The sequence below is a fragment of the Palaemon carinicauda genome, chromosome 8 (genome assembly GCF_036898095.1).
Source record: "Palaemon carinicauda isolate YSFRI2023 chromosome 8, ASM3689809v2, whole genome shotgun sequence".
NCBI lineage: Eukaryota > Metazoa > Arthropoda > Malacostraca > Decapoda > Palaemonidae > Palaemon > Palaemon carinicauda.
In genome coordinates, this window is record NC_090732.1 from 15,258,083 (window position 1) to 15,284,244 (window position 26,162).

Genomic DNA, 26,162 nt, shown 5'->3' on the forward strand with positions numbered 1-26,162 from the left:
TAAAAATTTCCCAATATATATTGACTATTGTTTTTAATAAGGATTTTGCAGTGAAGTACAAACTTAAGCCTCTTTCCAAATCTCAACAAATTGCACAAAGTCTACGGATACCAGTCAAAAGATTTGATTACAGCGGCGTTAAGTGATTGAGACCGCCGCCATTTGCATAAGGCAAATTCATTTGGTGATTTACCCTTGATTTCATTACTTCTCAGAAGATTCTGACGGGATTTTTAGAAACTGATCAGAATTAGATGCTAATGCAATTATGCTGAGAAATAAATTAATTATTTGCCTTTTTGTAATTTTTTTGTGAACCTAATAGTAATAGAAGGAATAGACTAAGTGGGAAAAAATCTTAAGTTTATTTTACTAATTTTTAAGAATAATTGTAAACTCAAAACATTACCTAGATTCCATTATACAACCAAATTTGGAAAAAAAAAATCCAGAAATATGAAATGAGGCATTCGGTTAAATGAAATAGCTTGATACAACTTTTCTTTTGAAATTTTAAAACAAAAGGCCAATACAATTTTGAAAATCTCTGCATTCAAACATAAAAAAGATTTATACGCAAAGACAATAAAGATGCCATATAAATGTCCAAGCAAAGTCTAATTCTGCATATGAAATAAAGACCGCGTTATTTAGTTATTTTTGAAACGGAAATCACATTCAAAATATCTAAAATTTCATTTAAGATTTGATAACATTTAAAGCATCTCAGGGTAACTAATAGGGATTATTTCAGTAAATTGCATTCGTCCCAGTACATCTATCTACCGATCCATCTATTTTAGACGAAGGACAAAACAGAGATCCTCTACTGGAGAAGAGGTAAGATGTCGTGCAAGGACTGCATCAATCAGCGTTTCTACGACATCTCATAAAATCTGTCATTTCTCCTCATTTGGATCCTAAGTGTGCCTTGCATGACCGTCGGCTATTGCCTTTCTTCCTCTTCATCTTGCGTTCTTATCCTCTAATCATCTTGGATAGATACGTACAGGAGGTCTAAACAATAATAATAATATTATTAAAATGTTTTCCAGCATTTCCCATATGGAATCATCCCGATGTCCGTTTAGATGCGTACAGGTCTAAATTGTTGTAGTAGTAGTAGTAGTAGTAGTAGTAGTAGTAGTAGATTTTCCATGATATAACTATTACAAAAAGAGATTAGCAAAAACTAAGAGGATGAACTATTTAATTATTCTTATCCACACTTCAATTTTAGATCGGTTTTCGACATTGTTTTGACACCGTAAGATTTCAAAATCAAAGATGTCCAAAGGCGTACTTTTACAATTTTCACGCATGCACGGCTATTTATGTAAGCAAATAAACAACAGAATAGAGGGTAGTAGGTTGGCCAGGGTACCAGCCACCGGTTGAGATACTACCGCTAGAGAGTTATTGGATCTTTTGACTTTTCATACAGTATTATATTGGATCCTTCTCTCTGGTTACGGCTCATTTTTTTCTTTGCCTACATATACACTGAATAGTCTGGCCTATTGTTTACACTTCTCCTGTGTCCTTATACACCTGACAACACTGAGATTCTCAAACAATTCTTTCCTTACAGAGTTATTTTCCCCTGTTGGAGCTCTTGGGCTTATAGCATCCTACTTTTCCAGCTAGGGTTGTAGCTTAGCTTATAACAACAACAACAACAACAACAACAACAACAACAACAACAACAACAACAATAATAATACTACTACTACTAATAATAATAATTATATTAATAAAAACAACAACAACAACAATAATAATAATAATAATATAAATAATAATAATAATAATAATAATAATAATAATAATAATAATAATGAGGGGTAAGGCAGAATCTTATTTTAAAGTTTTAGTTTATAAATTACTTAAGATCTCAAGTTTCAGAAATACATTTGGAACCGTCTGTATTTGTTAATAATCAATCCTGTCAATTCTCATTCTTGTAACGACAATAAATCATATTCTATTTACAAACTTTCTTTGTTATATCTTTAAGCTTAAAAAAACTTTTCTTGATCTTCATAAAATAAATATAGATGAGTTTGCCGCACTTATCTTAATATTCCAAATTTATATTACAAGTCAAAACTGTAAATCATCACAACTTTTAACAACAACGACTAAAACAAAAATATACATAATCATATAAATTGTTCATTGAAACGAGAATATATAAATTGTGTACCTGTGGGGACTATAAAAAATCCAGGGCCATAAACTTAAAAGATTTTGAAGTTATTTCCATCTGTGCCTGATTTACTCATTCAACTTTCCATTTTCTGTGTATGTATCTATATCCAAATACGATTAACATCAACAGAATTCAATGTACTTGAGTAGTGACTTTCACGGCAAAACTTTATTAAAAGTTACAACTTCAACACATGAGGGAAATTTCAAGTTACCATTATATTGAACTTTATTTATATCTATGTGTTTGCCTAAAGCCACATCAAAACCTAAACAGGACAACCTTGGGAACAAATCATGATCATTAGATGTATTAGAGTTTATTAGTTTCATAATTATGTTATAAACAATTCATAATCAAATAAAACTCACAGAAAACCATATTATTCACAGTCTCTGATTCATAGTCGATACAAATATGAATTTTACTATATTAGCAATGAGACGTCTGCGTTAATAATTTAACGTTTAGTTGCCACTAATCATAAGCATAAATGATCCTTGAATCGAATCTAAAATATCTTGATTTAACTCAGGCAAGATCTAAATGTCATTACTTGAAATACAGCTTAAATGATTTTACTGCACTAAGAAGCCATTTCTACCTCGTTATAGTTACAGGGACCCATAGTTAACAAATGTATTAGCAGCAACAAGATGCTAAACAATAAAACAAAATTAACTGACTTATTAAAATTGTAATTTTCAATCAAAAATAACCATTTCTTTCTTTTTCTTGATTAACTCTGATTACCTTAATTCTCATTCAATTTTTTTCTATTTCTATCCACACAATACATGAATCTATACAGCTAAAAGTCAATACAGTGTTGAGAAAGTTAGCCGTCTTCCTTTGGTCGCTGCAACCTCACCCTCCTTGTGAGCTAAGGATGGGGGTTTTGGGGGAGCCTATGGATCTACCTGTTAAGTCCTCAGCAGCCATGCCTGGCCCTCCTTGGTCCTAGCTTGGGTGGAGAGGGGGGCTTGGGCGATGATCATATGTAATATGGTCAGTCTCTAGGGCATTGTCCTACTCGATAGGGCAGTGTAACTGTCCCTTGCCACTGCCATTCATGAGCGGCCTTTAAACCTTTAAAAATTTTCTCGACAAAAAATACATTTTAATAGCATTAAGTCTTTTCAGTTACCCAACTTTTCTTCTTCCTATATTGCTATAACGAGAACTAGACATCGCACTCGCAAGTTTCCGATATCTTTCGATCATGTATCGGGGACTCTAGATAAATACCTGACCATTCCGTGGTGAGACGAAAGCACAATCTTGATCTGGTGACGCTGTTTTCTTAACGAAAAGAGAAGCTGGGTCATATTTACTGAGTATTTTCACAACATTCTTAGCTGTTATAATGCAAAATATTTCGTTAGCTTCACAGACGAGAACAAAAAAGTGTCGAAGTAATGCCGTTTATTTAATTAAATGAAATATTGTAATGAAGCACAAGCTGATAAAAGAGAAAAATCATTATTTCTATATATCGTATGAAAATATAAAAATATTTCAATGATTTGGTTGAACATATGACGTAATTCATTTAAATAAAATCCTTATCGTATAATAAAAAATCAAGTAACTCGAAATATGAGGAATATTACGAAAAAAAAAGATATAATGGTAAAGGGAGTAACTCACTTTTAAAAGAAAGTGGAAATGTTTAAGGCAACCCATAAGGGAATAGACAAAAGACGTGAATAAGGTTCAACGTTTTAAGGTTTCTACTACAAAACAAAACAGTCTTGGCCAGGAAAACAGGACGTACACTGAAGGTTATTTGCAAAATATTTTGTTTTTCAGATTCTTAGACAAAAATTATGTTAATACAAAAATGTGTCATAGTTTAAAAACAGTCAACTAAACACTGTATGTATGTATGTATGTATGTATGTATATATATATATATATATATATAAATATATATATATATATATATGTATATATATATATGTATATATATATATATATATATATATAAATTTCATCAAAAAGCGATGTACAGAACTTGAAATGAAAGCATATAAAAAATATGTATATTATAATGAATGACTAAATAAGCAAAATTCATATTGAAATCCTATAAGTAATGTCATTCATGGAATTAATACTGTTTTCCATGTCAAAGTGCTTATCCAAGTCCTTATATTAATAGGGACATGCCTAAATACGTATGTATATTAGGGATCTTACCAAAAAATACTTTCAGATTCAATGATTCCATAAAGGTGTCACAAAAAAATCGCTTGTTTTTTAAAGGCTTTTGAAACATTTGTTCAGTGACATTAACAATACTTGAAAAATATCAGAATTCGTATACCATACATTTCATTAAAAAGAATCTGCACCATGACATTATCATATTAAGCATTAGAAAGCAAACGAACATATTATCACGATATCATATACAAAGACTAAATAGAATATGAGAGAGAGAGAGAGAGAGAGAGAGAGAGAGAGAGAGAGAGAGAGAGAGAAATTTGTTTACTTTGGTGTGCACAATCACGGAGTAAGTTGATCCTGGACACTCCACCCTCTGTGTAGGGTTTTCTCATTAGTGTATATGATGGTGTGTTTACCTGTCCACACCACCACACCCAAGGCCCCTTTAGAAGATCCCCCTCCCCCCACATCACGACACCCTAAACACCACAGAGAAGCAGACAAACACAATGGCACCACACAACCTTCCCCCCATTCTTTCCTATTTTCTCTTACTCTCATTTATTTTTACTTTCGCCCGTCGTTTACATGTTTACATACTTACACCCATGTTTGAGTACATGTTCACTCTCATTCACTCAACGAGCCTTTGCCCGCTTTCAGTAATATAGCTCTGTTCACAAATATACCTCACAAAAATGCTTGAAGAACAGTGCTATGGTTGTATATTATAAACATAAATGGATATTAACATTTCTTGTCACTATATTGCACTATATTACATAATGTTTCCATGATTATCGATAAACAATACATATAAAAAGAGAAAATTAATCGAAGCCTCAATAAAGAATATCTTGGCTTCTTTATTTGCAATAAAAGTTAAAAATACTATTTAATGACACTCGCCCCAATCTCTATCAATAATACAGCTATTTCTTAAATAGGTCAAATAATAAAGACAAATACATTAATAAAGACCCCTCGGTGTATTCTGCTTATACAATAGCAAGTGGAATTCTGAATTTCAGATAATTTCGTTATATGATCACACACAAGAAGAAGAAAATCTAATTACTACAATAAAAAATCATCTAAAATCCTCGTCCATTAATATGCTCTAACAAAAGATTACGAAAGAGTTCCAAATCCAATTATTTTTTTTTCACTTTACTAAAGCAATTATTCTACAAGCTATAAATTTCTTAAAGCTTTAGAACCCCTAAGAACATTAACATCATACGCGCTATCAATTTTCTAAGAGCTAAAAATAAATACACAAAGCAAGAATGAAAAAAAAATATTCAGCGATAATTCAAAAATCTACTTTCATGAATACGAGATCTCATTAACCAAGCAATCATATCAATCAGGAGGGAAAGCTGTCAAAGTAATATTTAGCTTTAATAGCATAATTATATTTTGATAAATGTGTGATTTGCATTGCCCGAAATCATATTCACATGATATGCTAATTATATCTGAGCTCTTTGAAAACCTCCTCTTTGATTGGTGTGTACCCGGGGGCAGGAGGGAGGGCTTTCTCTGGGATGGGAATTATGCATTTACTCTTTCTAAAAACACACGATTATGATTATCGCTTTCTCTCTGTATCATTTTTTTTCTTCCCTATTCTTGAAAGAATTTGGTCTTTTGAAAATAAACAAATTTCTATTTCATATTTATTTAGATTGATACTGATCTAATCTTAAGTACGATTATCTAAACGTGTGTCTAAAATCGTTAGAGTGTATGTCAGTAAAGTTTTCGTAGTATTTTTGTATTTGTCTACATTACTACATGCAACACAATTTCCCTTTATGAACTAAAGTATGTTTTTGAATTCTATCTAAAGTTACATTTTTTGCTTTGTCTTCTTCAGATATTGAAAACGAGACACGACTCACTTCCAGCTCGACGAAGAGCGAGACCACGCCCACTTCCAGATCATCTTACGAGCGCACTTCTTTCACCATTTCTTCTTTGGTCGGGCGGAGTTTATCCCCATGGGGCTCGCAGACCGACGACGACGGCCAAGATGGACACAGAAAAGCTAAAGAGGAAGAGGAAGACGATGACGAAGAAGAAGAACACATCGAGGTTGTAGACAGCGTCGAAGAAATTCCTTTGTCGGAGCAAACACAAGATGTGACCCGAGAGCGAACAAAGGACGAGGCTGCTGAAAAGTCTCCACCTTCCAGATCTCTGTCGCCACCGTCAACAATACGAGACGAGAGTCCCCCGGTCACTTGTAGTCTTTACGATAAACTCTCACCGACGGTTTCCAGATCTTGCGTGCCTGAATTTAGCACAGCGCTGAACCTCTCCTCAAAACCTGACGAAGGGACGACTTCCATGCTAAGAGAACCTCTTGTAGCAAGTAAAATAAGCGAAGCAGGGAGCTTGGGGGTGCCTTCTTTATCACCTAGAGAGGGGCCAACGTTTCCCATCACACGCCCTTTCCTTCCCGGTCTCCCCTTGCAAACGAGGGACGCCCTTCTGGAATTACCAAGACCACCAAGCCTCCCTCTGGGGCTTTATCCTCCGCATCCTTTGGTCCTCTTCAAGAAGGACGGCGAGTCGTCCTCTTCAACCAGCCTCGATGCCAATCGCAACAGCTTGGCGGTGTCTTACCCATCATCGCTGAATTATTCCTTCCCGTGGAGTATGGGAGCGGGAGAGAGTCTCTTCCCTTGGTCCCTCCCAGGGCACGGTTCTTTACCCCTTGACGGTTCACTAGTGAAACCCCTGCCCTTGGGGGACGTCTACTCCTGCATAAAATGTGAAAAGATGTTTAGCACTCCACATGGACTGGAGGTCCACTCCAGGAGATCACACAATGGGAAGCGACCTTTCGCTTGCGAGTATTGTAACAAAACATTCGGACACGAGATCAGCCTCACGCAGCACAGGTAAATAACCATGGATGAGAGAGAGAGAGAGAGAGAGAGAGAGAGAGAGAGAGAGAGAGAGAAATAGTAGTTTTTAATATATATTCAATGGAAAAATCTAGTTTTTCCTTTCCACTAAACAGTAATTGTTTGTATCCCTGAAACAATATAGAATCAGATTGAATCCATAACTCTATTGAAACAAAATCAGACAGCTCAAAAACATATTAATATCTATTTATCTTTGTTTAAAGCAGATAAATATTAACCATTTTTCTTCCGGACAGGGCGGTTCACAACGCGGAGAAAGTGTTTGAGTGCAAACAGTGCGGCAAGTGTTTCAAGAGGTCATCCACGCTCTCCACCCACCTTCTCATCCACTCCGACACCCGCCCTTATCCCTGTCAGTATTGTGGCAAAAGGTTCCATCAGAAATCAGATATGAAGAAACACACATATATCCATACGGGTAAGTGGTACATGAAAAGATTTATCTTTCCTTTGTAGACTTTCAAAATCGGTAATCTTTACTTGAAATCTTTCTGGTGCCAGGGCTTTAAAACAATTCGTGTAGACACGTGATTACAAGTTCGAAGCAATTAAATTTATATCTGTTCTTTAAATGAATATCTATGCTTCTTGTCATTTTGACATTCTGGCTTCTTTATCTGTACTACTAAAAATACGAATCCGATTCTATAACAACTATCTACTCTCCGGGGGTACAAAGTACATATATACAAGATACATCAGCCTCCTGTATAATAAATACGTGTGTTTTAGAAAGTGTCATACCTTTAAGAACACCGCCTTAGAAAATAGAATAACTTAATTCATAATCCCGTATAAAACATCCTGTCTATATGTAAAGACTGACAAACAATGCATATACAAAAAAATACTGTTCGTACTACATGAATCATACAAATCAGTACACGGTAATGCGCTCAAATATGCGAGAATTTATGCAAAACTTTTGTTGAAATATATAATTGTACAGGAAATGGTAGATTTGAATACTTTATTTTATAGGTACGAATTATCATACGTCGTTCCCCGTCGAAATAAATGTAAAATTCAGTGCCACATATAAGTGGTTTCACAGATTAAATGGGTCATATTATCGTTCCCTTATGGGGGATATTTTCTTGCTCTTAGCATAGGTATGCTCATTAGGTTATTTTGCTTTTAGAAGCAAGTTATTTAAAATATTTTATTTTTCAAGGTAATGTATGGGAATAATTCACCCCAGAACTATGAAAGAACTTTACCCGAGATATGTCTTTATGAGGATTTTCACTCGTTCTTATCACAGCCAATAATATCACTCAACTATTGGCTATCACTCAACTATATGGTCTCCAATTTTATGTAACAACTAACTACAAGACATGAAGACATTAGTGCTGTTATTTTGTCAATACAAGACGGAAATGAACACAACATTGGTAATTTGACAAGGCCACCAAAATAAAAAAAGGTTACACATGCTGTTGTGCTTAATAATAAACACTGAAGCCAGTCTGAAGAGAAAACATGAGAGTTGCAGTAAAAGAGGAATAGTCGAAGTAAGCCGCAAACATGGGTTTCAATCTCCCCACTTCCCTCTTCCTTGGAAAATGCCCCTCCATCCTCTACCGCCCTCGTTCTCTGCCTCCCTCTTCCCTTACCATCATCACCGACAATTCGAATGTTCTTTTATCAGACCGGAAACCAACTATGTAATGGGATTTTATAAACCATTGGGCTGGAACCCAACTATTGACTTGCCTCTTTCCAGCGCTTCCCCCTCAACGATGGTGACTACTGGTTATATATGGTCTCTCTCTCTCTCTCTCTCTCTCTCTCTCTCTCTCTCTCTCTCTCAGAGAGGGATCAAGGTAGTTTGAAGCGGTAATCAATTCATCCTTTCCCTAATGAGGCCAAAGAATCTAATAAGCATTGAAAATTGATGAACATCGCTGAAGGGCGTTTAACCCTGTCTTTTTCTGTCCAACCCTGTCTCTTTCCGTCCTACCCTCACCCGTCCATTCACGGAAGCCTTATTCTCATTTCATGTGGATCTCTACTCAATTATCCATATCCCTATTGAAAGTACTCTAATCTTTTTCTTTGTAAAAGCGACATATTTGGAAAAATTACATGGATGCTCGTTAAATAAAAAAGGAAATACAAATAGCTGGCCACGATATGTTGCGTTTCTATCATGATCCTTACTAAAAGTGGGACCAGGAGATGAAGAGAAATCATTTTAAATCTGGACATCCAAAATTAGTCGTGAGTTCGATTCTATGAGGAGGAAAGTAACAAGCAATGATCAATACAGGTTGAATGGCAATATTAGAGAGTTAGACGAGATATAGTATCAATCACGAAAATAGGACAATACATAACTGAGTAATTCACTCGGAGAAGAATTTAGTAGTGTGGTATTAAAGTAACCCCCTCATCTTGAAGAGATAAGTTATCAGGATTTTAATTTTATTTTTCAGTAGCTACTTATTTCATCATATACTTGTTTATTGCAGTAATTAATTAAGTTAAAAACCAAAATTCTACTCAACAAGAAGCTACGAAGATTAACTAGTAACAAACATCAAATGACAATTGCATGGCCACTACTGATAACCAGAATTGGCAGCATTATGAGAAAAGATACAGAAACAACGAAACAAAAACACTTAAATAAAAGCTCATCGGAGACTACTAAAAGAGCTCACATAAAAATGAAGAGAGAGAGAGAGAGAGAGAGAGAGAGAGAGAGAGAGAGAGAGAGAATGGGACTCAGTAGTGCAATAATAGCAGACTTAAATTATTACTAATGGCATTAAGCTTTTATTGTTAAAAGCACTGTTAACTATTGTCGCTATGGCCCGCTCTAATGTCCATTTTCAAATACAATTAATATACACACAGTCCTACCGTAAACCCCGCCTTGGATATTAAGCATCTCTTAAAGCATTAACCTAAACAATAGGTTGCAATCAGCCTGCTTGCCTCCTCTCTCTCTCTCTCTCTCTCTCTCTCTCTCTCTCTCTCACTTAGTTAAACGCAAGTCATTTTCTGAACCTAACAAGAGACAAAATTACAGCAGAAATATTAAGTAGAGAAAATGATGTACAATAATCAAACAAATAAGGGAGAAAGTGGGTCGGCGAGAGACACAACCAAATATAATAATAGCCGGGACAAACGGCGAAAGAGGGAGAGTAGTCTGAGGGTAAACTATTGTTAACTACCGGTTGGGTCGTGAGTTGTAAGAGGTCGCTTGGCAGATGGTTAACAAGTGCAGGTCATCAGAGAAACGCGGCAAGGTGCAATCATCAGCAACGCTCAATTTGACGGCCCATGTAAACAGGAGCAACTTATTACCCTGAACAATATTGCCCCATTATGCTAATTCATTTACACAGCACAGACCCCCGATCCAAAACCCCTCCCCTCCCCTCACTTTCCCCTCAGACACTTCTGCTAGACTTCGTACTATTCCGTTGGGTTTCGTATCTTTACTCGCCTTCAATATACCAACGAGACCGTTGTTTCCAATTATCATTTACACGATTACAATTCAAGAATAACTTTAAAAATTAAAAAATAACTTATGTTCTGTCTGGGTCGACAGCCAGATTTATCTTTCAATAATTTGATACGATACGGAAAAGCGATATAAAAATCTTGAAGTCATTTCAGTCACTTCGACTTTAAATGAGCAGCAACAACCTCCCTTTTCATTCCCCCATCCATCCACACGCATCCAGCTTTGCATTTGTTTATTTGACAATTCCGCATTCCTCCTCTAAACAGATAACTAGAGATAGAGAAGTTTCGCATACAGTTTCTCTCTACCAAGCTAGCTTTCCATTCTCCTTTTCCACTTCTCTTTGTAAATCTCTCAAAAACAGCGAACCATTTCATATTATTCCCGGCATTTTTTAAAATAGATTTTGCGGATGGTCCTGCGGGCGGGTATGGAAAGCACTCGGTGCAGAAACTAACATTCGTTTCGACATTTCCTTCTTTAGTCATATGGACAAAAATTCAATATCCGCTTACTTTTAATTTCAGATATGCACAGATGGCTCTTCAGTGAACACTGGTTTTAAAATTTATTGTATTATATATATATGTATATATATATATATATATATATATATATATATAATATATATATATATATATATATATATATAATTTATATATCTTAGATTACTCAACGAGAGAAAATATTGTTATAACATTGAGAAAATTTTACAAAAATTGCCGATACAACAAACATGATAAATTAATAAAAAATGATCGTAAAGAAAGCACTCATTGAAGGAAAATATGCAACAATAGTAAATATTTAAAATAGTCAATAATATTTACATGTAATTTTAAAGATTTTGCGCTGGTCCAATATACTGAAAACCTATGTCATATTGGATGAGTTTACTAAAAGAATTAAAAGAATTTTCGGTAGTGAGTACTCATAAATATATTACTAAAATTTATGTCAATCATGTTCCACGTACATATACGTACGCCCATAAAGCAAATTATGCATATTTATTGTACTTCTATATCAACCTCATGGCCAAAATATCTTAAAATTACACAATGCAAAAAAAAAAAAAATTAACTGAAAGTAAATATAAAAAGGTAGATTTATTGGTTTTCGCATAAATATCTTAAGTTTAATTACAATTTGAAAATATTCGAAACTTGTGCTAACTACTGAACCTCAAAATTTTGAATTTTAAACATGAAGCCTAAATTTATTAAGTAAAAATAGAATATCCATAATCAAACTATACGAGTACGAACAAAAAGAACCAAAATAAAGCGATTGAGAACTCCAGAAAAAAATATCATGAACACACGAAATAAAGAAAATGAAAAGAACGCAATAAAACACACCCAAAACAATGGCACCGAAAACCTGCCCTGTTCATTTCCTCGTGTGCGATGCTTCAGGGAAGCGCTATTTCAATTTTTTCCTTACTTGGTTACAATAACGAAACCTCCGGAATGGGTAGCAAGTCGCGGGATGCAGGCAATCGGACGGGGTAATGGCGTTCGCTGAGAATAGCCGCCCGGTGACCACTTTGTATTCAATAAGCATGTCGGTATCAATGTAATTTACTAAGCTGGAAAATAGGTCGGGGTCTAAATTGAATTGTAGAAGGATGGGGGAGGCGGGGGGTTTAAATTCATCACATGGGCCATATTCCAGAGGGAGAGAGAGAAAGATAGAGAGGGATGGAGATAGTAGGGGGGGGGGAAGAATGGGGGAGGCTGTGTCAATGGGACGTAGTTGGGGGTAAGGTGGTCCACGATCGAGAAAGGGGAAAAGACATTCCCAAGGCGGAGGGGGGCCGAGGAGGTGGGGGAGAAGGTAGGGGAGGTGGGGGAGGAGGCAGAGGAGGTGGAGGAAAGAGTGGGAGACGGTCCAGATGGAAGGGCAAGGCCAGAGACATTAGCGACGCTATCGCCCTTACGGTCGTTAAACGGGACAATTGAAACCCTAAAAATCTTAGGTAGGGGATTCTCTCATTCTGCTCATGCTTTTTCTTCAAATCCAAACGCGCCTTCCGCTTCAAAAGCGTTTAGATTTCGTGCTTCAGCAGCATCGGTTGCAGCAGCCAATTTACTCAATCAGTCAACCAAACAAATGTATCTCTGCTTATTTCGAAATAAACGTTCTAAAATTACTTTTTTTTCTCTCTTTTTTGAGTTGTTTTGGTTTTAATGTCAAGAATAAGCTGGTTAAAATAATAAATCATATTAGTGGTGAAATTTCTGTAACCTAGCTATTTTAAATATTTTCCAAATGTTTCCCCAATACAGTTGAATTTGGGGAATTTCTCTCTTGCAAATAAGTGCATCTTGAAGCAGGCAATAACACTCATCCCTTCGACAATTTTATGAGGAAGAGTATTTTCCCCAGGAATATTTACGGCAAATTGTTTGAGCTTAAAAGAGAGTTAAGGCCGCAAATGTAATACTTTGAACAATGCACATAGAAATATCCCAAGAGCCTATATTGAAATACTAAAGTTTCCTCGATCTTCCATAACAGGTCTTTTTCGAAGATGCTCGGGACTTTTTCTTATCTGTAAATCGTAGCTTTCAATACTTTTATATCCAGTTGAAACATTTGAAACTACATAGTTTAGTAAAAGGTAAATTAGTCTAACAGATTTAGTCACGATATCGATTAACCAAGTGCGTCATGTATGGCACATTGAAATGTCTGTTATTCAATGGGGTCCAGTGGATAATGGGAACTGAAATCACTACTACATTCCCCTTCAAACCACTTTTGACTCGTCCTGTTACAAATGTCAGATATATTTCCTTATTTTCTTTCCTCACTGGGCTATTTTTCCCTGTTGGAGCCCTTGGGCTTACAGCATATTGCTTTTCCAACTAGGGTTGTAGCTTAGCTAATAATAATAATAATAATAATAATAATAATAATGATTATGTAGTCTATTTTCAAAAGAGTAATCAATTACTGAACTGAAACGGGAAACATTATACCTATCTTCAATTTGTAAACTTTATTCAGTCGATTTACCCAATTTAAAGTCTTCAAACGCCTTATTTTTGTTGTTGTTGATTATCCTCACGTTAACCTTAAACATTTAGCACTGAATAAATATTGTTATTCTAAAACAGAGCTTAAATTTGCATAAAATCAAATTCATGTCAAATATTTATCTTATGAAATAAAATTAAATACCATTTGAAACCAGACATCAACAATTCATTTAAACTCTCTCTCTCTCTCTCTCTCTCTCTCTCTCTCTCTCTCTCTCTCTCTCTCTCTCTCTCTCTCTCTCCAGTACCCCCTTCGGTCCTCTGCATCTTTCTTTGTTAGAGAGCAAAAGCCAGAAATGTACGATTTGTCAGATCAAAAGAACAGGTTTATCAATATGCCTCCCTTGCTGAGGTCTGCTTTGTAAAAATGCTAAATCCCTAAATTGGCCTTTGATTGCATGGTTACCTCGACAATTTGCTATTGCACAATGCTGCTGCTCCATGTTGACTGGAGGCTGTTGCAGGATTAAGACTTATTTTTTTTACCCTTTTGTTATTATTGCCCAAGCTTCGGACTTTGAAGCTTCATTTTGTGCTGTCTCACAAGTTCGGACTTTCCTTTTTGCCGCGAAAACTAATTTTGGAATTGTACGTTTCAAGAAGAAACAAAGGGGAGTAAGTGATTGTCATCCACGGACTGGAATGAAGGACGTTTAAGCATATATTTTATTGAAGCTGAAAACATTAAAAGAAGGTACATCTCTTAATTATTTCAATAATAAAATTAAATACCCAAAATTCCATTGAATTCCATAACCCAAGTAGTTATAAATACCCGCAAAGAATATATTTTAACAATAAAAACTTAATTTGAATACGAAATTTTTTATATTCTATATTTCATTATTTTATTGAAGCCGAAAACAGTAAAAAAAAAAGGTAGATCTCTTAATTAATCATTTCAATAATAAAATTAAATACCAAAACTTTCATTCAACTCCATAACCCAAGTAGTTATAAATAATAGCAAAGGATATCTATTAACAATAAAAAATTCATTAGAATAAAAAATAAGAATACACAAAGAAACAAAACCTGGTAAGAAAACATCATTATGTTACTACTCCCCAATCTCTTGTATTCCATTTTGAATAAACCAAATCAATACATATTTCCAGTCAAACGGATATCAAAACTAGCGAATCGTCTCCTAAAGGACTTAGCAAAAAAATTTGATTTTCATGGGTAATATTTTCAACACCCACCCCCGCTTTCCCGATCAGGTACAGAGCTCCTTCCCCTAATATCGAGAGCCCTGGTAACATACATAAATACATTTACTGTGGAAACCTGTATTCATCGAGTTGCATAATTCACTTACTATTTTTTTGCCTTTCACCTCAAAGCTTTGGAATTCTCTTCCCGCAAACAGTTTTCTTTACTTATATGACCAGCTGTTCTTTTATAAGTAAAAGGCATCGTTTCTTGGCGCCTAATACCAAGGTCCATTCTTCTTTTGCTCCCTATATAAGCCTGAGCTTAGCTACGGAGTTTGGCCTCCCTTACTATGCTAATTCCTAAATAGGGAAGACAAACTTGATCGAATAAATAGATGATTATAAGTCTAAGAGTCTAAGAATATACCAATGAATCTAACATCTTACTACTTAATATGTGGAGTCTTCCTACAGTGAACTAAAAAGCCATCTTAAGGGACTATTACTACGAAATTAATACTTATTATGAATATTCTACATATAAGATCAATATAATTCACTAAAGAAACATTGGACATGACTAAAAACATTAAATTGATATCTTCGTCTACGAATACATGACATGAGACTATATTTGAGAGAGAGAGAGAGAGAGAGAGAGAGAGAGGAGAGAGAGAGAGAGAGAGAGAGAGAGAGAGAGAGAGAGAGAGAGAGAGAGAGAGAATATATATATATATATATATATATATATATATATATACATTTATATATATATATATATATATATATATATATATATATATATATATATATATATATGATATGCGTGTGTGTGTGTGTGAATACCGACCAACAAACTAAGTAAAATATGTGAATGATGTGGGGTAATTAATTTATCCTGTTTTCTTCAATAGAATTTTGGCGTATATTTTGAGACAGGGAAGGACATAATATATATATATTTAACCTAGGTTTGTTGAACCCTAATTTCTACGCGTACGTATTTGCATGGTAATCGTTCTTATTTGGTAATATAATTTTCCAGTACCTTATGTTTACCTTACAATTATGGTACAGTAATAGTCTTGGTATTAAAAGTTTGGAAGAAATTGATACATGCATACATATAACAATTAGTCAAGACAGATTCCTTTAATAATGAAATTTACTGTTTTTGCACGATAAAATTGTAAAGCAGAAAAAGAAAATAAGTGAATGCTAATTTTGAAAGAGATGTTAGCTCAAACATTACATGGTAAAATAACTTAATAGACTTATGAATAATATAGAAAGGCCAAGTTTCAAAATTACAAGCATTAGTAAGGTAGTCTTATTAATAATAATCTTCAAAACTTCATTATTGGGCGAATATTATCTCCTCATATCTATACTTTTTGCATTGAATCATTTAGTCAATTAGCTCGCTATCTTGTATGTGAATCTTGACTTGCAGGAATCGCAGGACTTTCATCCTACACTGTTAATAAAAACCGTATTTCAGTAAAATACAGGCGACCGTAATTTTACCAGAATTTGTTTCGTTATATTCTACGGGTTGGTGGCCATAATATCACTCATTTACGTCAATAAATCCAGTTTAAAATGGGAAAAAATCCTGGAATAAATGTTGCCAGACATTTACCGTTATTTTAATGCAATTTTTTTAACAGTGTTACTTTTATTGGTCTTGTGTCTGCATTGTTTTAATTTTGGTATGTGTTGTTCATAATCATCATCTTACGCATATCACATCAATACATCCATCCCATATTATCTTTAGATACATTATAAACAAACAGGAAGATGAAAATGAACAGGTGTATATTACTTCATGGCGTAGAAAAAAAAGTTTTTTCCAATGACTCAAGAAAAACCGACGAGTAAAGAGAATTCCACATCCACGAAGTGATTGAAATCAAAAAGAAAATTACTCGGATCTAATGAACGTTGAGTTTCTAGCTTACACAAGCAATCTATACAGGATAGAGATATGATCAATAATTACTGAAGAAAACATCTTTCTGTACATTGTACATGGAATCCACTCTCATTGAATACTGATTCAGTGAAATATGGAGTTAAGTAATATAATTCTGATCATATGACACACACACACACACACACACACATATATATATATATATATATATATACAGTATATATATATATATATATATATACAGTATATATATATATATATATATATATATATATATATATATACAGTATATATATATATATATATATATATATATATACAGTATATATATATATATATATATACATATATATATGTGTGTATATATATATATATATATATATATATATATATATAAACACACAACAGCAAAAACAGCTGTTTCTTGTCGACAGCACAACACAGGTCTCGCACAATTCAATTTATGCTCATGTATGGGGTTTGGCCTATTTTCATCAGCACGCTGGCCAGTGCTAATTGGTGATGGTGGGAGATTTTCGTCTGATCGCTCACAGCAAACCAACCTAGTATAGGTGGCCCTGACTAGCACAGCTTTGCTGATCATGACAATATGCAAACCCTTTCACCACGTTTTGATATCCCCCCTCAGAAAAGACACACCCACACCCCCATACGTATATACATATACAGTATAAATACATACACATAAACATTTATATACATATGCATATCTTTACGCAGAAACATGTGTATATCTATAACATGGTATTTGAAATGTTACTATTAATGTTACCCCAACCTCATCCTCTCAGATATTTCCATTCCCACTTTACTGTTACCCAACTGAAACAAGTCATGATTGTGCATGACGGACAAACAATCCACATAGCTACGCCCTTTTGTAAACATTAAGATGTTTCTTGATATTTTGGCCAACTAGTCGTCTAGCTAAGAAAGTTGGACAAAATATTTTTATATCAAGTACCTCTTTTGAACCTATGTACTAGAAAAGTTTTATTCTTACTATAATTTCAAGTGAAAAGCATAATGTAAAATAAGCCGGTAATTAAACTACTGTAAATATTTCCCGGAAACCTTTTTGTTATTCATCATTTACTTCATAGCACCCTTTTGTAGTAAAGTATACTGTAACCTGTATAATCGTTACTACAAAATATCTCAAAAAAAAACTTACGGATTAGCAATCGTCGTAATAAAACTATAAAAATCATAAAACTGTAAGACTAAGTTACCATTCTAAAGCCCTTTCTAACTGTATTTCATAACGCCTCTGTCTGTAACTTTTAATCTAACATTCTCCCTACATATGTACTTCAATCACTCTTTCACTTCCGCTGACCAATAAAAAAGAAAAACCCCGAAACATCAGACACGTGATATAAATGGTATTACTATTAGAATAGATATAAAGTGGCAGGCACTTGTCAAATATAACTCTTCACATCAGTCACTGTAAAAAAATGTGTCAAGTGTCTGTATTTCATGTGTGCGATCCTCACTTTGAAACAAAAGAATAAAAAAGTATTGTCAATAATAGATAATGATAGATAACAGGCAACAAATCCTGCTGATGAAACGTAGCTTTTATTGACCCAAATCGTCAATGGAAAAGTGAAGACAGTAAATTCCAGGGTCGACATAGATATTGGAGTCGTGACTGTCACGTCAAAGGATACTCGATCCAAATCTTCCAGGGACCTGAAGGGATTGCCTTGGATTACTCTGTTCATAGCTGGAGACTCCCCAAAGTCAGTGGCCCTTTTGTTAAGCTCAGAAGCAAAATCTACTGTTAACACCACAGTGGGAAGTAATTCTTGTGAACGTGTCTTCACACCATATTCCTCTGAATGAAATAGCTGAAGCTATTCCCAAAGAACAGTCTCATATAGTATCTCTACTTTCAAGTCTATACAATTATAATAAATGGAACTTTACTTTCACAATTGAACAAACAGGAAAACTAAGAATGTATCAATAAAAAAATGAGATTTATTATATAATTTTTCCACGATTTAATGTTACAGTCACAATAAAATAAACAACAAAGCCAATTTGAAAAACCAAGAAAACAGTGAGTGTGACAGAATAAAACAAATGAGATTCACTATATAATTTTACCCACAATTCAATGCAAAATTCACAATAAAATAAACAATAAAGCCAATTTATTCAATCTTATTTAGAAAAGGCCGATCCTTCTTTTTTTTTACGATATCTCCATGGCGCTACATAACTCGACAGTTTCTATTTCTTTTTTATCCTTAATCTTTTAATTGAAAGCTTACTAACGTGATGTTAATAAATACCTTTGTTTTACTGTATACTCACCTGCCAAATCTGACAAGTATTAAGCAAAATAAAATAAATTTCTTCTACCGTTAACGCATTTCAAGATTCTATCAGGTAAATCCTTTAGACAAAAATTCTCGATTAACACTGCTGAGTTTATCAGGAGGATTTGTTTTTCTTTAAAAAAAATATATCGATCCACTTCGTTCAATTGTTTCATCTGTACATTCCAACAAAATAAAAAAGAGAGAGAGAGAGAGAGAGAGAGAGAGAGAGAGAGAGAGAGAGAGAGAGAGAGAGAGAGAGAGAGAGAGAGAGGAGAGAGAGAGAACTCACTTAATTCTCCTTTAATCCTTTTTCTAATTCTGGACTATATTTCTCATATACCACAATTCTACTTCCAATGAAAAATAAAAGAATGGCTAATCTTTTTTTTTCTTTTAATTCTTCGATCTCTCCCAGGAGTAGTTGGATTTCATCTCCTTCTCAACCAATTCATCTTTTTAATCAATTTTCATTCAATTACGCAATTCCAACAAGCAAAATATTTTTACTTCCGAGGCAATGAAAGCTCCACAGATTAAAAGAAATAAAAACAAAACAAAGTTGACTTGCCTGAAAAAAAAAATCTTCAAACATTCCTGATAAAAGTAAAAATTCGGGATTTTATTTCATCCTGCTATGAATTGGGATGTTCATCGCTTAATCTACTATTCATCTAGAACGTCCACTTGTATCGTTGTATATTTGATTTCGTTTCCAATTGGGTTAAGCTAATGGACCCCTAGTCCCCATACCCTCACACCACCCTACCAATCCTTCTACCAATTGGGACGCCGCGCTATTCCGGTTGAAGGATATTTCAGCTTCATGCATTTCACACTAATCCTTCCACTGCCTAATCCCCCACCTCTCACTCTCTGCCTCTCTTAGGAACCCCCTCCCTTCCCACACTCCCCACCCCAATGAACTCCCACCTACAGCTTCCCCCTACTGTATGTCAGAGGATACGTGAAGTTACATTCATACATTCCTGCCATAAAAAGTCTGACGAGGCAGAAGTGGCCATCAAAAATGAAAGTGATCGAAGTGACGAAAATGTAGGCTCTGATCCCAAACATTGCATGAAATAAAAACAAAATAACTCATGTATGAGAATGTGAATGTGGATATGTACGACGTCTCTCTTTGTGCTACAATGTAAAAAATACATTATAACACAGTTCTGTCTTTTACAGTGTTATTAATATAACTATTAACACCTCCATCTGATGTATACAGAATATCTTTAAAGGTCATATGATTTTTCATTCTCAAAGATAGAATAAAAAGACACAACAAACAAACAATTTCATGAATAATTTCAAAGCAATGATGTTTATAGCAAAATTCCTACTGCTACTTCCTATTTCTATTGAATCTTTAAAGTTGTCCTTAAGCTCATTTCAAATCAACGACGACTTATCATAATAATATTCTGAATAAAAAATACTACATTAAAAGCAAGGTGTTTACTAATAAATAAAAAATAAATATCAGGGAAGAAGATGGTGTAAAAAAAAATAAATAAATAAATAAAATTCTGTGTATCAGAGGGGTACTGTTACAAAAATTATTATCGAAGATATTCCTATCAGCTATAAAAAAAAATTCTTCCCATCTTCCCAAGCCACTAACTGATTTACATAAACCCTTTAGCCATAAATAAATCATATCTGATGGGTGAAATAAAGGTTAAGCATTAACTTTACATTTCTCTAAAGCTACAAGAGAGATAACCATTTAGAAATTCAAAAATCGAAAATTGACGAAATGAATCTGTCGAAAAAAAATTCCAAGATTACAAAGAATGCGTCCACGTATATTCCATGGGCATTCAACTGTTGTTCAAAAACTTGAAAACTGCAGTGGTCTGACAGTCAAATCCATAGCAAATGGATGGTTTTAACAAAGCGCTTTGAAAATGTATTGTGGATTTTTTTTTTTTTTTTAGTTAAAAATAATATCACGTGTAGGAATATGGGACGGACAATGAAACCTAAGCTTCATAGACCCATCGAGTCCTTGTGGCAATAATCACGGAAAACACTTCTACAAAAACTAAGGCTTGGAATTGTCTCTGCTAAAATTTGCCGCGATTCAATCGCTTATGCTGACGTTAAAAATGTTCTTTAAATTAAATGCCTTTTTTCAATCTCATTTAATATCGAAGTTTGTTTACGCGAAATAACAAGAACCAAAATATAAATGTGAAAACGATAAAAAAAATAGTACTTGATTTTTTATCGTTCCCTTGTGTCCAACACTTTACAATCCCATATATAGAAACATATTTAGTTAAAATAAATTTTATTTTCATGACATAATTTGTTTGGAGTGTTTGCCGTTCAGCTACGTATGTATACTGTACACGCATTTTCTGGCCTCATATCCAATTTATCTGCAATCGGAGTTAATAATTTAAGTCAAGTAAACTTCAGTTATTAAAAATACATATGTCAGGGGATTTAGAAACACTACCTAAATCTCCCCGTAAGCTTGTACCTGCGAAAGGCAATCGTGTGAAAATGATATATATAATAATTCATGTTCTTAATTATCAATTACTCAAAATTCTCTTTTATAAATAATAGAGTACTATCATATCAATCAAAATGGGCAATTACAACATCCCAACATCTGTATCTACATATATATTTAACGTCTTAAGGAGATAGAAACACAAACACACACACACACACACACACACACACACACACATATATATATATATATAAATATATTGTATATGTGCAGAACATCATTATCATCATCATCATCATCATCTCCTCCTACGCCCATTAACGCAAAGGGCCTCGGTTAGATTTTGCCAGTCACCTCAATCTTGAGCTTTTAAATCAATACTTCTCCATGTATGTATATACAGTGTATGTATAAATATATATATATATATATATATATATATATATATATATATATATATATATATATATGTATGTATGTATGTATAAATATGTATGTATATATATATGATTTATATATATATATATATAATATATATATATATTATATATATAGTATAATATATATATATATATATATATATATATATATATATATATATATATATATATATATAAAACTACCGCTTTTATCCACGGTTGTTGAAAAATCCAATAAACAAAAAGCATTTGAGGAGCAGAAGAGAGTGATGTTGCAGCAGCAACAGACTGCAAATGCAGCGTCGCGTGCAAAGATTTCATTTACTAACCACGTCTTTGAATTTGGGATTATGTGTATATGCGTGCAACTTAATGTACGCAGATTACGTATGTGTGTGCACGAATCAGGTCGGCTTTAGAGAAATTAAATTCGGAGGGAGTACACAACAGGTAACAATGTAAAACGCATATTTCTGTAGAAAGTGTAAATGAAATTGAGCAATTATACACGCTTCAACATAATGGACACGTAGAACTAACATATATACAGATATGTATGCATATACAGTATATATATATATATACTATATATATATATATATAGAGAGAGAGAGAGAAGAGAGAGAGAGAGAGAGAGGAGAGAGAGAGAGAGAGAGAGAGAGAGAGAGAGAGAGAGAGAGAGTATATAGATAATATATATATATATATATATATATATATATATACGCTGTATAAATATAAATATATATATATGTATATATACATATAAAATATATATATATAATATATATATATATATATATATATTATATATATAAATATATATATATAGGTAGTCAATAAAATATTTCAACTATTCAAAAAATATATAACAAAAGCAAATGGATAGACAGTTATTTGGAAATTATTACAAAATGAGGAGGACACATTTATCTTTTTGCCTAATCTAATACACCTCTACATGGACACAATTAGTTGCACAAAAAACAAGATCGTACTCAATTTCCTGCGATGTTTTCCATTACATGATATCAGTGATATTTACCTCAAGATGTCCCATATTTTTGTCTGATAAATTAAATTTCGAAAATAACACAACAGAGAGAAGTCCATGGGGGTGTTATTTGATGAATTAGGTAGCCGGGAAGTGGGCCATCCCTTCAAATCCATATAATGAATAATGATTTGGAAACCATGGACATAAAGTCTCTAATATGGTGGTGCACCATCTTGATGGAATATGATGGTTGGTTGAGGTAATATGGTAGTGCCATATATAAGGTAAAAAAGTCAAGGTAATCATCTGCAGTAACTGATGTCTTGTAGAAAATAGACTAATTATTCGATTGTACGTGACCCCATACCATACTTCTAGACTCTAGTCACAAGGGAGAATTCTTATCATAAGATTCTCACAATGTGTGTGTGTATCCAGTTTCCTTGAAACACTAATGTTGCATCATGCCAAAACAGACTTAGTTAAGGAACATTTCATCGTACAAACTCTTTTATTCTTGGTTTATAATCTGGCTTGAATGACCGTATAAGCTGCACTTTATAAGCGTGCATTTGCAAGCTTATGTGTAGGACTTGTATAACATTGAATATACATTGTGCCTTTCATTGAGGAGAAGGCATTTTAAGGGTTCGTTTAACAGGATAGCTGAAACAAACACCTGCAATATGATTAAGAACTTTGATCACTGTTGAGTAAATAGAAAATTCTGATTAATACATCACATTAATGGCTTTTGTATTATATTTTCTGAATTGTAGGGACTTTATGGACACCAAGGAACAGGAATCAAATAAATTTTACAACTTAAGAAAGGTTTCAAGATGTTCGGTTTATCTGTTTACTCAAAAATCCGTAGGGTATAAGATTTTGTAATACTAGCTCTTCATATTGTAGGTACTAACTGGACCTGTGGTCTTTACATTCACATAAAGTTTAAGAATATATAAACTTTTCCTAAAGTGTATAAAAACCACTCAAAATATCTAATTAAAATTCAACCAACCACACTTCTTTTTAACGAGTATTGTTTGTCATTGTACAGCATCTGTCTTCAATGATTATTCAGACTACCCACGCGTCATATAACACACACAAAGTCACTTCTAACTTCTAGCAGTTGATCTGTAGAACTCTGCCTGAGTTCGCTCCTTTGATTTTCATGATCTTATTAAAAACTGTAATATGCAAGTACATTTCTTCCAAAGGGATTCCACTGTACCCTTCATTATTTTCCTTTTTCTTGTTTATTTTCCTAGGTATGGGCCAGCTAAGAGCATTAAAGTGCTCTTCCCAAGTGGTTATTACTTTTAGAAAAACACAATTACCGTAAATTCTATTTTTATACTATTATCATAAGGGTACCTATACCATAAGACAATTTTAACATGACAGTGTTTCGAAGCGGCCATTCCCGACACAAGGAAAGTTACCATTCAGAAGTCGGACAAAAGACCACTGACAAGAAAAGCTGGCCTTGCCCTCACCACAGAAAATGCCAACTTACGTTCAGCCCGGCACATGGAAACTTCCTCAACACGAAATGGGTGACAGGACCTAGTGGATAATACAAACGGTTCACATTGCATTGTCTTTAAATGAATATTCTTCCTGTCTATCTCCAATCCTCATAATCCAGATTAAAGATAAAAATGTCAAACAGTTCACAATCATAGAGATATTTCTTTCTGCTCTATCCTAAAAGTCCCTTCTTCCCATACCACTCTCATATTCTCTTCTAACCTTTTCTCATCTGTACTCTTGCTTTTAGAAACGACATGACATATGTTGATCTGGCGAAGAGGACCATGTGATATGTGCTCTATGATTTAAAATCAGTTGTACTTAAGTTGATCAGAACAGTAAATTAGTTATCTGGTAACAAGTCGTCTTCAGTGATTCACAACGAATGTGAAGAGAGGCATGTGGCTAGCATAGTTCTATTAATGATAACAAAATGGGCCTTGTTTCTTGAAACCACTTACATACATGTATCTTACGAAGAATATTGTATTTACTGTATAAAAACAATACTACCGCTCGAGAGATATGGGGTCCTTTGGCTGGCCAGACAGTACTACATTGGATTCTTCTCTCTAGTTACGGTTCATTTTCCCTTTGCCAAAACATACACCGAATTGTCTGGCATATTCTTTACATATTCTCCTCAGTCCTCATACACCTAACAACACTGAGATTACCAAACAATTCTTCTTCACCTATGGGGTTACTGCACTGTAATTGTTCAGTGGCCACTTTCTTCTAGGTAAGGGTAGAAGAGACTGTTTAGCTATGGTAAGCAGCTCTTCTAGGAACAGGACACACCAAAATCAAACCATTGTTCTCTTGTCACGGGTAGTCCCATCGCCTCTGTACCATGATCTTCCACTGTCTTGGGTTAGAGTTCTCTTGCTTGGGGGTACACTCGAGCACACTATTCTATCTTTTTTTCTCTTCTTCTTGTAAGTTAAAGTTTTTTTATAGTTTATATAGGAAATATCTATTTTAATGTTACTGTTCTTAAAACATTTATTTTTTCTTGTTTCCTTTCCTCACAGGACTATTTTCCCTATTGGAGTCCCTGGGCTTATAGCATCGTGCTTTTCCAACTACGGTTGTAGCATAGTAAATAATAATAATAATAATAATAATAATAATAATAATAATAATAATAATAATAATAATAATAATAGATAACGCTAGAAACGTAATTAACTTTCCAGGAAAATTTCCAAGCATAAGATTTTCCGTATGTTAAAATAAAAACAAAATCTAGCTACTGATACATATCAAAATTCCTGAAAATTAAATAAAATAGACTAATGAAATACGAAAAAAATAAGCCTGGCGTTATGGAAATCAATAGTCTGTGATAATTTCTTACTGAATCTCCTTTATTTTCTGTTGTTGAATGTGATACATTACGATAAATTTCTATA

General features: G+C 33.9%; 1 protein-coding gene across 1 annotated transcript in view; it reads left to right on the forward strand.

Annotated features, from left to right (window-relative positions):
* LOC137645673 (uncharacterized) overlaps positions 1-26,162 on the forward strand; it is a 288,116-nt gene that overhangs the window by 184,520 nt on the left and 77,434 nt on the right. The window contains exons 3-4 of the mRNA XM_068378515.1: positions 6,267-7,296; positions 7,563-7,744. Of these exons, the coding sequence (XP_068234616.1) occupies positions 6,267-7,296; positions 7,563-7,744 (1,212 nt within the window). The remainder of the gene's footprint in view (positions 1-6,266; positions 7,297-7,562; positions 7,745-26,162) is intronic.